General features: G+C 41.2%; 1 protein-coding gene across 7 annotated transcripts; it reads right to left on the bottom strand.

Moving 5' to 3' along the window:
* Positions 1-350: 350 nt before the first annotated feature.
* fam219aa (family with sequence similarity 219 member Aa) lies at positions 351-16377 on the bottom strand. 7 transcript variants are annotated; one of them, XM_030769297.1, is made up of 6 exons: positions 16253-16377; positions 8945-9001; positions 7368-7462; positions 6422-6502; positions 3788-3842; positions 351-3289 (listed from the first exon to the last, which is right to left on the bottom strand). In XM_030769297.1, exons 1-6 carry the CDS (start codon positions 16277-16279, stop codon positions 3134-3136), a joined length of 471 nt encoding a protein of 156 aa, XP_030625157.1. In that variant the 5' UTR covers positions 16280-16377; the 3' UTR covers positions 351-3133. The 7 variants fall into 7 exon arrangements, with proteins under 7 accessions (XP_030625157.1, XP_030625155.1, XP_030625156.1 ...); XM_030769295.1 differs by having other exon boundaries at positions 7368-7470; positions 8902-9001; XM_030769296.1 differs by having other exon boundaries at positions 16220-16377.
* Positions 16378-16769: the final 392 nt, after the last annotated feature.

Consider the following 16769-nt stretch of genomic DNA (forward strand, 5'->3'; position numbering starts at 1 on the left):
GGTCAGTCTGTCACAGATGGCTAATACAAGAAATACACTTAACATAAATTAAATGGAAGAGGACACAAAAACTCACACGCACATCAACAAAAAAACACAAACAAGGTGTCTGCAGTTGTATATTCCAGATGTATTTATAGATATGCTACACTACACAGAACAATAACACTGTTAAACACTGGTATGGAAACTGTTCACATCTTTACAATCATGACATTTATCAGCAGAACGAAATAAAAATTAAAAAAACAAAACAAAACAAAAAACAAACAAACAAAAAAAAGAAAAAAACAAAAAATACATCTCTATGTTAAAAAAAATGCATACTTTCCCATTTTGTTTAAATAAATTATAACATACCACTGGCAATAAATAAAATATCCACTATAGAGCTTTACTTAAGGCATACTCTAATTAGCAAATTCGGAGCTGAGAGTGAGTATAATTCAAGGATTACGGCAAGAGAGAAGACAGTTGTGTTTCGCTTTCATCCAGAGCAGGTACAAAGTGACGTAACACCAGGAGGGGGAGAGGAAAGGACAATAATCCCACCGTAAGTGAAGCGGACCGCTCAGTTAGTCCTTTAACACAACAGTTCAGAACCCACGCAGACGGCTCACGGGGGGTGACGTCTATGCTTTTGGGCAAAGAGCAGATATAGCTGAAGCACAACATTCGAAGTCTAAACATGCTCTCTAGGTTCACTTGTATATTCACGGTCAGTCCCCTCTACAGGAATCCCCTTGATCCTCTATGGCTAGTTAATTATGAAGACTGCCATATACACTCACACAGACCACAACCTTTCCAGAACAGGAGATGAGCCCCTGTATGGCAGATCTCTGCGTTGCAGAGAAGTGTGACAGTTGACAGACGAGTGAAGATGGCAGCGAAAACGAGGTGTCGGCGGGGGAAAAAAACGGGAGACGTGCGTCTATATCTGCTGCCTTGGAGTCATGTGTCTTCTCTGTCAAGTGAGTGTTTAGTTAAAATAAAGGGTAGGTTCATCTGAGGGGACAATCAATAGCGTGTCAGTTACTGTGCAATGTGAGGTTTAAACCCAGAAACACAGTTAACAGATGAGCCTGTAGACATCCTGTAGTGTCGATAATCTACACCGTGACAAACAAACAAGTCAGGGTTTCCATGAAGGTCAAGACAACTGATGAATCTAATGTTATTATATTATGTTTTCCTTTCATTCGTTTCAAACTGTATTTCTCACTGAGAGAGTGTGAATATTGTTTTTTTTTTTTTTTGCACGTTAAAGGCATGTTATTCGTGTCTTAAAGGAGTGTCTTAGTGTGAAACAACATTGAACAGTTGGCAGTTGAAGACAAATGGATAGCACTACATTGAAGGAAGCACTTCAACCATGTGTGATGGAGCACATCTATAAAGAGGAAAACTAATGGCAGCTAACCACAGTCAAAATAAATTCTCCAAAACAAAATGCAAAATCCTACAAGTACACGTGGTCATTTAAAGGGAGGTACACTATTCAAACCAACAGACAGGGTGGACAGTATAATTTTGACTTCACTCACAAGGGACAAAGGATGGTAATTATTTATGACTTTCATATCTATCTGAGTGAATAACTTGACAGTCTTTGGCTAGAAAATAAAAGTTTGTGGCTGTGTATTCTCCAGGCGAATGAGGATGTTGTAAACTCTTAGTGATGGAAATTGGGGGAATACAGAACGTATACTTCAACTCCAAACATCACTGGGTTCATTTTAAAACCATCACCACTGATGTGCCATTCTACTTTTATTTTGAATGTATAGTAACACAGAAGTAGGGTCTTTTGGCACAGATAAAACAAGTTCTAGCCAGAACAGAGCTATGGAGAAGTACATACCAGCCTGCATTGCTATATAAAGCATTGGAAACATCAGAATTGGACATAAGAACTCAAGTGTTCGTCTTGTCTACTTGTGCAAGGTCTCCTTTTCCCTGTACCGCATTTGGTGAAGTACAATTTCTGGGCCATCATGACCAAAATGAATTAGCTGAAGCTGACAGCCAGATGAGCACCTAACATGTAGTGTCAGAAAAACAGTGCTCTAGCCACTGAGGTCTCTCTCTGCGCTGCCGTCACCTGGAGGAACATGCTCGGGTTGTATTGGAGCTCCAATGTTCAGCTAATTTTCACCAAAATTCCTAATGATGTCATAGTTAGCAGGTGGGCATAGATAAACCCATAAGCAGCATGCAACAATGGTCACAAATCTTTCAGACCTAAACTTCCTCACGTAAGATTTTTTTTTTTCCACAGACAAAGTGTTCACAGCTTTATTTTAGCTTTCTCTAACAGATATTCTCTTATTTCTTGAATACAAATAAATAAAAATCTTGACTTCTGTGCATTTCTTTCATTGTCTTCAGAATCTTATATTACCGCAAAGTCACGTTATGTGGATCTATGTCAGAATGCGTTTTTTTGTTGTCTTTTTGTTTTGTTTTGTTTTTGTTTTTTGATTTGCTACAGCATTGTTAGTGTTACTGTCTAGAGCTGATAAGTTTAGGGTAAGACTGACAATCCCATGATCCTCATGAGTATGTGTTTTTGCTGGTCACTATATTTCACTTTAATTAAAAACAAACAGCATTTTTCCCTTGCAGGCCAATAGCCAAATATCCATTTGCACCAAGACAGCAACAACAAAAACAGGAAGCTAAAACAGAGGCAGTCCATGATAATTCTAAAACAGAGTGTTGAGCAATTAGGACTGTCAAATGCTCATTTTTTCAAATATATGTTTTAAATATTGTAGTATGTGTAGTTGTTTTTTCTATACCTGTGCACTCTATTGTTTTTACCTCTCTGACATCTGTTTCTGAACATACCCCCTGAAAAGCTCCCTCTGGTGGTGATAGAAAGACTCACATGTCCTACCATAGGAGGAACCAATAACTGTTAGTAACTTTTTTTTGTGTGTGTATTTTTGTTGTTTTTTTTCTTTTAATCTGCTTTATATTAATTGTAATATAACCATTTTCTCCACATTTGTTTAAATTTCTTTAGTAATTATTCTAGTTCTAGAGAACAACTCTGTTTGACCTCTTGGGCAGTGAGACAAACTCACAGGGTGGGGTCAGGGGAAAGGGTTATGGGAGAGGGGCGGGGTTACTGGATCTGACAGGCGGTGGATGAGGTGGCTTGGCAGCACATGCAGGTAGGGTTCACTGATTTGGGCGGGATGAGGTCGAGGTCCTCGTCGTCTGGGATTTCGTCCAATCGATAGCCGTCCTTTAAGAGCTGTATGTTCAGGTCTTGGTTTATCTGCTGCAGAGGGCACAGGAACAGCGGGTTCTGGTTCATCACTTTAGACTTCTCATTACTCTGTATGTTACGGATAACTCAGGTAATTTAGATATTACAACAAAATGAGATATTAACTTCACTCTACATGATGGGTGAACAACACAAGCAATAGCATAAATAGTGGTGCTAATGACAGTGGTGTTAGAAGCCAGACGTTTGGTGGTTGATATTACTAATGATGGTGATTAAGAAAGGTGGAGAATGTAAGAAATGGAAAATGCAGTTTTGGTACAGGGAGAAAATGGTGCTGAAAACATAGTATTAGCCAAAGATACCAAAGTCATAGTTAAATGTGTATCTGAACTGAATCAGACAGACGAAAGGCCATGGACTCTGCCTTTAACGGCATTGAAGCCTGATGACAATAAGAGTAAATGGGAGCTGACAGTGCTGGGCTGTGTGGTTTTATTGACGTCGACTGCGTTGTATAGGTACCTGGTCCCTCAGACATCTCACCTCGGCTGACGAGTATCCTGATGACGAGTATCTGGACATGTCAAAATCATCATCACTGAAAAGATAAGATCAGAAACAGTCACATACCAGCGCTCCCTGACACCGCAACTTAATCATCTTTACTTTTCAGCAGTGTGCCCCAGATCAAATGCTACGGATGTGATTCATTTTCTCACCAAAGGCAAAGGTAGATGAGGAAATCATCTCTATTGGGTCGTATGATGAAAAGAACTGCTAAATTTTTGAATCAATGTAAAATGAGTGAGTGAGAACACTTCCACATAGTTAAGACTGAAAATGCTGAAATAGTGTAAATGAATAGCATATTTAGGAACATCGGGGGTAAGGGAGACGCGGAGATTGCGTTTCAGCTTGACTGATTTAGCATGGAGACCAACCGAGGTAATTACAACCTCATTTAACGAGGCTGAGCTAAGGAAAGCAGCGGACAACAGAAAGAGTCAGGACACTTAGTGTGAAAGAGACTGACACATTCAGAGCACTACCAATCTCCCTTTCAGACTCCTGCACAGAGACTGTGAGTAATGTTTCTGTATGAGAAAGAGCGAGCAAGAGAGAGTGACCTAATACATGACGTAATGAATGATTAGCATCTGACAGCTAAGGTCACAGAGAGGGTTAGTTCTTGAGAGAAACTAAAGCAGGCAAATCCATCTGTGTGAGAGAGAGAGAGAGAGAGAGAGAGAGGGAGAGAGAGAGTGAGAGAGAGAAGGAGAGAGTAACATGCTGAGTCTGCTGGCCCTGAGTGGCTCCACCATTTGCTAATCCGGCTCACCTACAGCGTACTACATCAATTAGGATGCTGCATCTGTTCAAAATTCAGCTACCTCCTTCCCTCTACCTACCGAGCAATATTCTAAAACTAAGCATCACTGACTCTACAGAGAGACTACAGAGAGCTTCAAAGAAAACACAGAACTGAAGTCACAAGGAAAAAGATAGCTTAAGGCTACCTCAACAAGAACGAGTTAAAGACAAATTATTTAATGTCAATCTCTTTCTATTTTATGCATCCTGAGGCAAAAAACAATGTGGTTTTTACTGCTTTGGATATGTTTTAAAGAGGTCTGACGACAAATCTATGTGTAACTGCCAAACTAAAGGAAACATCTGAGAGAGTAAGGGACAGAAAGCACACTCAAACCAAGTGCTTCCACAAAGGTTTAAATAACCAATGCCCATCATGTGTGGGGTATAGAAATAGCCTGACCCAATGGGCCATCATTTTGGCTAACATGGCCAAAGGGAGAGATCATCTTAATCAGAATCGAGGGTGACTGGCGGGGCACGTTTGCTTTTAAAGAGGGTGTAATAGTTGGGGGATGTTTGGCAGGAACTTGGAACCGTGACCAACATGATGTTGGTATGGAGGTCTGAGGGAAAGACATCATCAGCAAGATTCAGGAGCACATCTCAAGAACACACGTCAACCTGTCCAGTCAGCGCATTGGCTCCAGATTCAAGGCAAACAAGGCGAGTGACTCTCAGTCAACAGTCAGCTGACTACAAATACCAGCAAGCACCTGCATTAAGAACAATCTGTTACACAAGTAAACGCTACAGTCCAGCGCACTGCATATCAGACCATGAAATGCAATCAGACAAATGAAGTGGCATAAACATCGTAGTCAGTAAACTACTGAACAGTGGAAAAAAAAAAAAAAAAGTCCAGTCATCCTTAAGTCATCTTTTACTCTGATGTTGACAAGATAATAAGTGCAAGTAAAGGCAGCACCAAAGGAAGCCTTCACGCCAAGTGTTTGTTTCTGAAGGTGAATGCCAACGAGTGCACCTACGGTGATGCATTTCTGTCCTAATAGAAGTGATCTTTTCTAGGATGACAATTCCCCTATCCACATGACATCAGACGTTATAAAAGGATTTGACGTGAATGAAAATGAAGTAAACCATATGCCATGTTTGTCTCAGTCACGAGATCTCGACTCCAATGTGAAATTCTCCAGAGGCACGAGGGTTAGCGTTTTAGCACACATCAGCAAAACACCAAATAATGGAATTTCTCAAAGCAGACTGATAGCGCTACAGAGATGTACTGTACTAAAGACACACATAACCAAGACATACAGGAATCTCACAATGTCAAGACACTTCACGTTGTTATTTTTTTAGGGCTGTATGCGTATAATCCTGATGACAAATAAGGAAAAATATGTGGGGGTCTGTTAACTGTTACTTGTCGCGGGTTCGTTCGAAAACTATTTTTTGCTAAAGCCGAGGAATTCAAGTCATTTGCCATCACTGATAACTCAGATTCCTCTACACTCACATACAAAAGTGATTTCTTTAAGCTAATTGTATTGCCTTTATGAATACAAATTTCTCACGGTGCTCTGACTTACATCGGCCACTCTCTCCTTTGTCACGGCCAAACGTCTGCTATTATTCAAAGGAAACTGCCGCCATTGTTACTTATCAATGGACACCAGAGAATAATCATTAGAGAGCTTCTTTTCCAGCTCCCTTTAGTCCGTCACTCAAAGCCATGTTAAACCAAATTAAACGCGGAGCATTAGCAGATTCATTGAACAACTCTCAGTTTCCCAGTGAGTCACAGTCAATGCTTGTGTGAGAGACATAAGTTTTTCACTGTACCTGTCTGTGTCCAGCGCTACCAAAGGTTTCTCATCTGGACTCTGGTCTAAAGATGAATAGCCTTTATTGGGCACGACCAACCTAAAGGAGAGAGAAGACAGGAAACAATGTTGAAGCCTCGGAGGGGAAAAAAAAAAAAAAAGGTTAACAAATGAGGGCCAAAGTGAGAGCAAATTTATACTGTGTGTGTGTATAACAATTTGAGATTAATTCATGAATTCACATTATTGTCTATGGCTTTTACATTATTCATTATTTGTTGTAAGCGCTCTATTCCAAACTGTTAATTTGGGTCAAGACACAGCGGTGCGGAGTGTCATGTTTCGGTGTCCGAGAGACCAGGAGTGACATGTTTTGGTTCACGCTCTCCCGAGGTCTCAAAAAGAAAAGAAAAGAAAAGAAAAAAAAGAAAAAGAAAGGATTCTCAGATAATTGTGGAAATAGAAGCGGTAAGGCAAGACTAAGCTGAATATTAGCGAGCTGTTTTATATGAGTTGCAGTCACAGCAGGGCATCCTCTCTTCTCGCCGCGTCGGACAAAGGCCTCCGTTAATCTGTAGCCTTCAGGCTCCCAATGCCGTCTTTCTGCTGCTAATCTACGGCTCTGGCTTCAGTCAAGCCTCTGCCTCGGCTCTCACATCTCCACTAATCCAGCTGGGCATTGGGACTGGCTGAGGGCTTTCAACTGCACTGCCTTCAACTCGTGTTCACAAACACTGCAGAATGGAGTCCGTCATATTTGGTTTATCTTTATTTATAAGTTTGGTTCAATAACTGCGCATATTTCCCCACACTGTTTACCGAAACTACAAAGTTTTCCCACTTCCTACTTGTCAAGAGTTAGCCGTCGTCTCTTGAAGAGTTCATTAGATTACTTTGAATTGCGTTATGCTAACGGGTGAATGAAATGGGCGTTTATATGCCGAACGTCTCCCCAGTTTTCTCACCGTGTTCTAGCCATGACGTTGTTCTTCTTGGGCTGCTGGTTGACCGGACTACCCACAGTTCCATTCTTCACCGAGCCCTTTCTGGCCAGCTCTCTCTGTTTCTCTGCCAGTCAGAGGAAAACGACATCATCAAACTGAACTCGATGTGCCATTTTCCTCCTGAGGCAAAGGTTACTTTCCATATGTGACTTTCTTAACATACAAACTCCAATACAGCTCCGAAGCCTGACCTTAACATTGTTTACAATGATAATATATCGTGAAAGAATGCTAAACACAACTGAGATTCTTCTAAAGTATTGACAGACAAAGGCTCTTCTTTACAGGGAAAAAACACATCATTTTGAACATTACATGTTGTTATACACAGTCCTACTGACTGTGTTGTGACATCAGACCTGAATCAAATAAGTATTTGACATAACTAAGTCACTGTGTCCTGTCCCAGTTCTCTTTAGTGCTCTCTTTCCTTCTGACTTTGCTCTTACAAATAGGACACAAGGTAAAGGAGTCATGTAAAAGTTTTAAGACATGGCCCAGTCACACAATAGAATGTTCCACGTCCCCTGTCTCTTTTGGAAGGAGCAGGAGAGGACTGTGTGATGCTGAAGTTTGTGTTTGACTTTTGAGTGACTTCCACAGAATCTCCCTGGTGATTGTTATTCTGTGGCTCTGTGAAAAGGCAAGCTGCCGGCTGGATGATTACAATGTGCAGCTTAATTAGCAGCAGTACACTGCTTTATTTCATCTGAAGAAACAGCTCCACAATGCTCCAGCCTCACCGCAAACAAAACAGCACGGAGCCAGAGCTGGAGGACGAGGGGCTGACCCTCTCCTACCAGAGCTAATGGAGAAAACTATATTTGAAACAATGCTGTTTTCGGTCTAATTGAGAGTATGTATGTATGTGTGACATGTGTGGAACTTCCGCATGTCCTGGAAAATTCTCAGAATCACTAGATGCCGCAACAATACTCATTTCACTCTACCTGATTTCCACTAGTTTCTGTATTTCGTTAAAACAAAACGTAAACATCTTATGGAGGTTTGGAAAATCTAGTGCTCCACCCTGTTTCCTAACATAGATTAAGTTTAGTCTAGGAATAAAACAGATTGATTTTCTGTGAAGAAAACCCATTAACAGTGTTTTTCCATGTGTAGAAAAGTCCGCCTGGACATAACACTAGGGAAACTGTAAATGAAGGTATAATCTGAACTAATGGATAAAGAAAATTTCCTCGTCAGTAGGAGCAGTCAGGCTACGCACATCCAGACAGAGGCAGTTGTTTTAGAATGCTGAACACCACAGCACTGATTGCCAAACAAGTTTATTTGTTTACTGAGATCTCTCGTTATCTTCACGTTCCCTAATTGATGCCATCTTATTCGAATCGTAGACCCTGTCAATCAAACCGCAGGATCTCATCTGCGACTGACCTGGTCGCTATTTACGGAACTGATACAACAACAGTCCCGATCTCAGACCACATTAAAACACAAAATGGATTATGTTAAAATGCATAGAATTCCTCACCAATTTTCACTTGCAGTGGTGAGGGCTTGTAGTTGACAGCGACTGACTCAGCCTCCCTCGTGTCTGAGTCAGCCTCTGATGTGGACGTCGCTGCCGGGTCCTGGAGACAGAGAGAGAGAGAGAGAGAGAGAGACAAAACATATCAATCATCAAACAAAACAAAAATCCATTAGCCAAGGCTTGAGTGCTGGCAAAAGAAAGGCCGTGAAAAATGAACAGACTAGGAGAGAGATAAGGCTTGTTCTTGTCTCACAAAGAGCCAAGAGAGTCACACAGAGAGGAGCAATGCTACAGATGATACCAAAAAAAACAACATTTTTTCTTCTTGGCTTGTGTTATAAGTAGAAAGCAACAGTAGCTTATCAGTAAACAGAGCCCTATGTCGTAGCTTACTGCTTTCCCTACAGAGTTGTATAGAGGTAGGTTATCACCGCTGACAATGCTAAAAAATCACTTCAACAGTAAACCAACGATAAAAGACAGCTAGCCAAACTCAAAGTAAGCCTCTTGGCATGTAGCAGTGACTGTTAAGAACTGTAAACGAGCTCTAAGTTAGTAAGTCCTGATGGGGGAGAAACTGTAGAGAAGGGAAGAACTCATACAGACTGTTTTTGGGGGAAAACGAGGAATGAAATATTGAATAAAATTTCATTGCTTTGCTCAGTATCCAGATGTCTCAGGAGGAAAAGGTCATTTTAATCCCTCTCTCTCTCTCTCTCTCTCTCTCTCTCTCTTTACCTCCGATATTGCCAGCTAAGTTAAGCCTGCTCATTGATCTAGCGTTCTAAAGGAGGATATGGGGTGTTGTTGGCTGGAACAGTTGGCTGTATCCCACCGCAGATGTTGGGTGCAACAGAATCAATACGATTTCCTCTTTTATCTAGTCTTAGTCTTTTATTAATTAAATATTTATACATTGACACAGACTGTTTACTGAGCAAACTACAATTCTCACCAGACCACTGAACTGCTTGCCTTTTTTCTTTTTTTTGCCATTTCTCTACTCTACTTCTGAAACTCAAGATTTCCTTCAAAGACAATTTAACTCCTCCTCAGTCAGGAGTAGAGGTCTTCTGCAGACTATGGGAGAGGGCTAAAACTGGCTTAAAAATCACACTGTGTGAGTTCACTGCCTTTGTATGTAGCTTTTGTGGTTTTACAAGATGACAGCCTGTATCTTTCTTTGATTGTAACCTCTGACAAGGTAGAAGATAGCCTAAGTAATTTAGCCTTAAGCTTCAATTTAAATAAACATGTGCCACCTTCGATGACATCTTTACACTGAGTACGGTGGATAATTTGGAGTTATTAGGTGAAAAAGGATAGCGAAACAAAAGAATCTTTATAGGTAAAAGCTGCTGGAGGTTCACATTGAAGCACCACAGAAAAGGATTTGGAGGCTGGAGATCTTATCTCTGTGCTATGCTTATCTTGTGTGGAGAGACGCCCTCCAAAATGATCTAATCTAAGCCATCTGATAAAGTGCAGGTAGCAGCAGGTCTAAAAAAAAAAGAGCACAGCACATCTATGGTCATTTTTTGCCACTTTAATGTACATTCATGTTTCCTGCAATTAACCTTGTGGGCCATTGTGCATGCACAGTAAAAAAAAAAAAAAATGTTGACTACAGCAGAAAAAAAAAAAAAAAAAGACCCTCATTTACAAGGTAATTTATAGAGAATTCTGATTAGCTGGCCTAATAGTGGTTTAAAATAGAAGACACAAAACACTCAGTCATTCCCCCTATTTTTCAGCTTCGAGGCACTGGGACAGAAGAGGAACTAGGTGGCCGACACAAGGGAGAGACACTGGCTGCCATAGTAACCGCACTGCATTTCCCACATGGCTGACCTATTATGATGCCATGCCAGTTTTGTTGCCTGAGAGTTCTGTTCGTGGGGCTCGGGCCCTCTGTGACATCACTGCCAGACCCAGCGGGGGAACAGAAAGAGGCCTGTTGAACGGGGAGCTGGAGAGTTCGACGTGGCCCACTCTGTTAACAGAGCCTCTATTATAGCCAGCTCAAGTCTGGCCAAATGAGCAGGCCAAGGCCTCAATAGGTAGTCCTTATGAACTAAGAAGACCATGAGAGCAGTGTGCTCTCTGCAATATGGAGATCCCTAAACGACGGCTCGGTGGCCGTGCATAAGCATGCGCTGCCTGAGCTCACAGAACACCAGTGTGTCCTGGGGACGACAGCCCTTCTCTCTCTTATAACAGACCTTCTGTAGTAACACCTGACACAATGAGAAACCAAACCAGGCTATTCAGTGCAGAGCTAATGTGTAACACAGAGCTGGCTAGACTTCGGCGTTTTTTTTAAAGACGCAGTTTAGACTTACGAGGGCCCATACTATGACTAAAGGTTTGACATTTACCAAAAATATCTGGGACCAATTATACCACATTTTCGTCTTGGAAAACATTTCCCTTTTACGAAGCAAGCCGACGGCTTGAACAGTAACAAAATTACAATGAACAATAAACAGTGAAATATAAATGTTTCAAGTGAAGCGTACACCTACGCGTACTGCAAAAAGACGCCCCGCCAAAGAGTGATAAATAACAGAGACAGCAAATTCAGCACGATAATGTGCCAGAGGATTCCGTGCCAACGCTGCAAAAAAAAAAATCTGAAGAGGTACTGGCCATTAATCCACACTGATTAATTAAAGACAATATTGTAAAATGTATTGAACAGAGGCTTAAAGATGATGGAACAGCGCAGTAAATTTGTCTTACTACTGAAGAAACAATGGAAGTCTCTTTCGGTCAACCCCCGAAAAAAAAACTGCTGCTCCCATTGAAATCGACCACATGTCTGAATTCTTAACAGAGATCAATTTACTATCCAAGATGACATCATGGACAAGAGAAACGCATCACTGACAACACTATCTGGCCTACTACTATCACTACTAGATAAAAGAGTACAAAAGTGCTGGACAACACCAATCGATACTGTAGGCTAGTACCGATAACACTGTGAAGAGGAGCTGCAGAAATGTTTGCATGTAGCTCTGAACGCGCTGTTCCCTTTCTCCATCCCTCGAGATGAGGAAAAAGGCGTACACAGAGTCATGTTTCGAGGAACACAGGCGGAATAGCAGTAATGGTGTCCCTTTAGAAACAGTCTCATCCCAGTAGGGGAGTTGTTTTGGTGAGATGGAGCCTTTTGCCCTTTGGCCAGACCTGGGCTCTGAGCCAATGAGAGGCTGGCAGAGGGTTCTCTCCAACACATTCACCATTAGCACAGAGGTTAAGGAAGAGAGACAGTTGGGGTGGGTGTGGGGGGGTGGGTGTGGGGGGATGGGGGGGGGGGGGGGGGGGGGGGGGGGGCGGAGTGGGGACCGGCATGACCAGTCTTAACTCCCAGTGGGCTGCCTCACCAAATCAAATGACAAACACATCCAATGGAACATCCTGAGCACATCCAAAGGAACCTCCTACATCCTACACCTGCAGTATTACCTGTGGTCTTCTTCCGATGCAGCGTCTCATTCTGATCTTACTGTTTTTAGTCTGCTTTCGGTTTGGAAACAAACGGCTCTGGACTAAACACCCCAATCTGGACAAGCCGCACACTGGATGATCAATAATTCAACAGAATAGAATGTTATGAAAGCGAGCTTGGTGAGAGAAGGCTGCATGGAGGGATACAATGCAGAATAGAAGGACAGAGCACCGAATATCTCTCAGCCAAACATCTCTCTCCCTCAAATTCATCTTGTCAGCTCTCACGAACTACTCAATTACATTTGAGTTTGTGTACGTTAAATCGCACTTAAAATAGAAGATGTGAAAACACAATCGTTACGATTTATTCGAAATTATTGTGTTTTAAATATAGCCCATATGTGTCACTTAACAAGTATTTCAAAAGTTAATATAGTCATATGCAGCATTTGATTGTAACATGCTCATAAATATATAAATTATATAAGGGCTTCTCTTGCAGAAAACATCACCAATGTATATAGGCTAATTCCTCAGAATGTTTACGCAGAATTTCACTCACACAAAGATTAAACCAAATGTATAGAATATAACATCAAAGCTTTTCAGTCTATCAGCCACATGTAGCCTACAGCTGAACACACAATCTATGCTAATTTCATGAGCTTTTAGACAAAGACCAAACAGCGTGATGCATGCAAGCAAAATGCAGACAAGAGAACTAGCCCAACTCCTATTCGTAACAGAAAAAAAAAAGTGTTTCTGAAAGCCAAAGACACAGGATTACTCCTGCCTGAAGCATCCTTGTTGCTTATGAGCAAAGGTCTATGAGAGAGACAGACACGGAGAGAGGGAGAAAGAGTGAGGGAGAGAGAGGGCGAGAGAAAGAGAGAGAGTGAGCAGGAGAGCGAGAGAGAGGGGGAGAGAGAGAGGGAGAGAGAGAGAGAGAGAGAGAGAGAAAGAAAGAGAGAGAGAGAGAGAGAGAGAGAGAGAGAGAGAGAAATGGTATGTAAAAAGGGTGTGCATAAACATACGCCGGCCTAGTTATGCAAACTATTCAGCAAATAATTAGGCTAACTGACAGTTGATGCTCTAGACAGTCAGCAGACTACTAATCTAATGTTCAAGACACACTACTATACAAACAAGTCAAATAAACAAACGCCCTGCTACGTTTTTCGCATACAGACGCATCACATATCCTCAGGCTTGTTACTACACACAGTATTACCACACACTGTGCACTGTTTATAGTGGCCTTGTCACCAGGCCACAGTGCAAACATTAACATCTCATTAGTGTAAACACCATGACCCCCTCCCCCCCTTTTCTGCCCTGACCCCTCATGGCCTATAGCAGCCTTTTCAGACAGGTTAGGAGATGATGAAAGGCCACTGGGTTGCTGACGCAGCTGTTCTGTAAAGGGATTGGTGGGATTATCTAGCCTGCTCCGCTCTGGACCATTGGTGACAGAGCCTGATCAATCAGGTGACATACAGCTGAAGTGGGAAGGCTGTGGAGGAAGACAATAAACTAGCAGACAAAACCCATGACTATTGTTTGAAATGCTTTTAATCATCCAAAAAAAAAACCAAACAAAACACCTCTAGTCTAGTATCATGAACTGAGAGACACTTCAGACAGCTCCTGACAGAGTGTAGGCCAGGCCCAGATCATCTTTCAGACAGATTTGCTACTGTGGAACAGTAGTCTAATTCAAAAATTAATTTGAAAATAGAGGTACATTTATGAAATTAATGAATAAAAAAAGTCATCTGTAGACTCAGAATATTCTTTTAAGTGACTCAATAGATAAGTCAAGAGTAAAGTAAAATGATTAAAAATGAATGAGAAGAAGAGATTTTTCAAGGATTTCACATAATATTGTTCAGTCACCATAGCCTTTTATCCCAAATTTCAAAGATGAATTCCATTAAAGAAACCAACTCACTAATTTTTCATTTTCAGCGTTTGCCTCATGTTAAATAAAAGGAAGGACATTTCTGCAGTCCTTAAAGGGGTTTGGCGTATTTGAATTGCGGCTGCTAGGCTGATATATGTGCTTTTCAATCCACAATAAAAAAAAAAAGAAAGAAAGAAAAAAAAATGATTTGCATGAAAAAAGCAGTCTCTGTGTGGCGTCAGGAAACAGCTGGTCCTCTGGTTCTTTGTGACAGAGTCCAGTGGGAAAAAGCTATAATACTACCCTGGGCTACGGCCCACACCTTTTAATCATAATCAGAGGAGAGAGGGGGAAAACATCTAACACCAACAGGCTATGGAAAGACTTACATGGGGATTTCTGAGGGGATCAATATCTGAAGACTTTGTCAATGTCTTTCTCTAAGACATTAATCAAAGTCCCAATATTGCCAGTCATGCATGGCATAGACAGTGGACCCTACAATCCTACAATGCATTTTGAATAATCTGGCTCGCTTTAAATTGGAATGTTGTGCAGAAGTTCCTGAAAGGTTATTTTACATAGCTTATCTGCACATAATTTGCTTGGCTGGAAACAATTTGCCTGCCTAAAACAATACCTAGCCATGCACATCTGTTTCAGAGAGGACAATGGGTCTGAGCAGGGGACCAGTTTTGTTTCTCAAAGCAAAAAGACCTCTGCAATACATGGTCACTGAGTCTCGTCACACTCTCTTAGTTTTAAAAGATCTTATATGCTGCATGCAGAACAGATCATCATAAGTCTTTCCTATGGGCAGAGTCACAATGGCTTTTATATGTTTACTGTCATAACCAGGTGGACACAATATGACAGACTGCCACAGAGGGCGGCACAGCTGAAAGTTGGTAGAAATGATGAAATCTCATTATCTAAAAAAAAAAAAAAGGTTAACAACTGATCAAAAGTTATAACCAGTCATGCTCAACAAAGTGAGGCCAAATCAGATGTCATTGTAGATCTGCTTGACTAAAAAAGGCACAAATGGCGAACCCTAGAAACGCCTGTGGCGCCTAGACCATTCAAATGTGAGCAAACGCAACAAAGTACTACACATTACGGATCCTTATGGGACTTGGGCGGGGAACGCCTATTAAACTGAGACAAAGATGGCAGTGTAATATGAATGCTGCAGTATCGTTAATTTAACATGTATCTTTACACATAGGTAGCAAACTGCGCGAGTGAGAATGTGGGTTGTTTTGCTGATCCATATTCCCGGTGTTCACGATTACAGTGAGATGAAATATGATGGGATAGACCTATTAACGTAAGCGCTGAACAGTCCAGCTGAAAGATACGCACTCCTACAATATTACTCCACGCAGCTGCGTCGAGTAATATTGTATCTGAACCGACACATCAGTATTAGTCCGTTATAATACTTGTGCAATTTAAAGTAACAAAACCTTTGCCTTATGTCTGTCATTCTTGATCTCCTCGCTTGCAACAGCGAGACGTCAACCACTATGTAACCTACTGTTTTTTTTCTTCTTCTTCTTTCAGTTAAATAGAAATGACACTTCACAACCAGTCACAAACTGTTAGATGAACATACGATTTAAAAAGTCAGCTATATGTGTACGTACCATTCTTATGAAAAGACCACAGTTACGCAGTTCATCTATATTTTTATGAGCGTGCTTTCATTGCTTCATTGTAAACTGTAACTGTATGCACGAAAATAGCAATAGCTGTTTTCCCCAAGCAGATACTTTCCTCGTACTGGATTCATTTGTCTTCGTTATGTGTTTTTTTAAAACAATCTATTACTTTTATTGATGAAGGTGTCATTTTATCAATAAACATATAAAGCGTGTAAATACAAATGTAAACACGAATGGTCTCCTTCATAGTACACATTTCAATATGTATCCCTCGCTACTGACACGCACTTACCAGTGGCTGCATCTCCGGGTTAACTGTCGGTACTTGAAATCTATCAATTTCCTCCATCATTTTGGCAATGCGTCTGTTGGATACCCTTAAGTACCAATAATATAGTCTTTATCCAAATTATTAACACATTTATTTAATATCTAGTTAGACCCAATGATATCCCTACTCGTTAGCATCATCACAGTTTGTTTGCGGCTATCTGACTACGACCAGTCAAGGGTGACTCAACAGCAGCATCCCACTTCCGGGTCCGGATAAACCATATGTGAACTAAGCAACGGTACTTGGGGGGCCTTCACGGCAGACTTCTTTTTCATAGTAAAAGTACGGGCAGAGTAAGAGAATCTTAACAACAACCTTTCTACAAAATAAAAAAAAGACATACAGAGAGCAGAACAGGGAGAGAGAGAGAGAGAGAGAGAGAGAGAAAGAGAGAGAGGTGAGGGGGAGGGGGGGGTATAGTGAGATAATTTCGATGTATTGTATGCTACTTACGGAGCATTTTTGGGCAAGAAATATCATAAATTAAGATTGAAAAAATGCAGAGCGT

The sequence above is a fragment of the Chanos chanos genome, chromosome 3 (genome assembly GCF_902362185.1).
Source record: "Chanos chanos chromosome 3, fChaCha1.1, whole genome shotgun sequence".
Taxonomy (NCBI): Eukaryota; Metazoa; Chordata; class Actinopteri; order Gonorynchiformes; family Chanidae; genus Chanos; species Chanos chanos.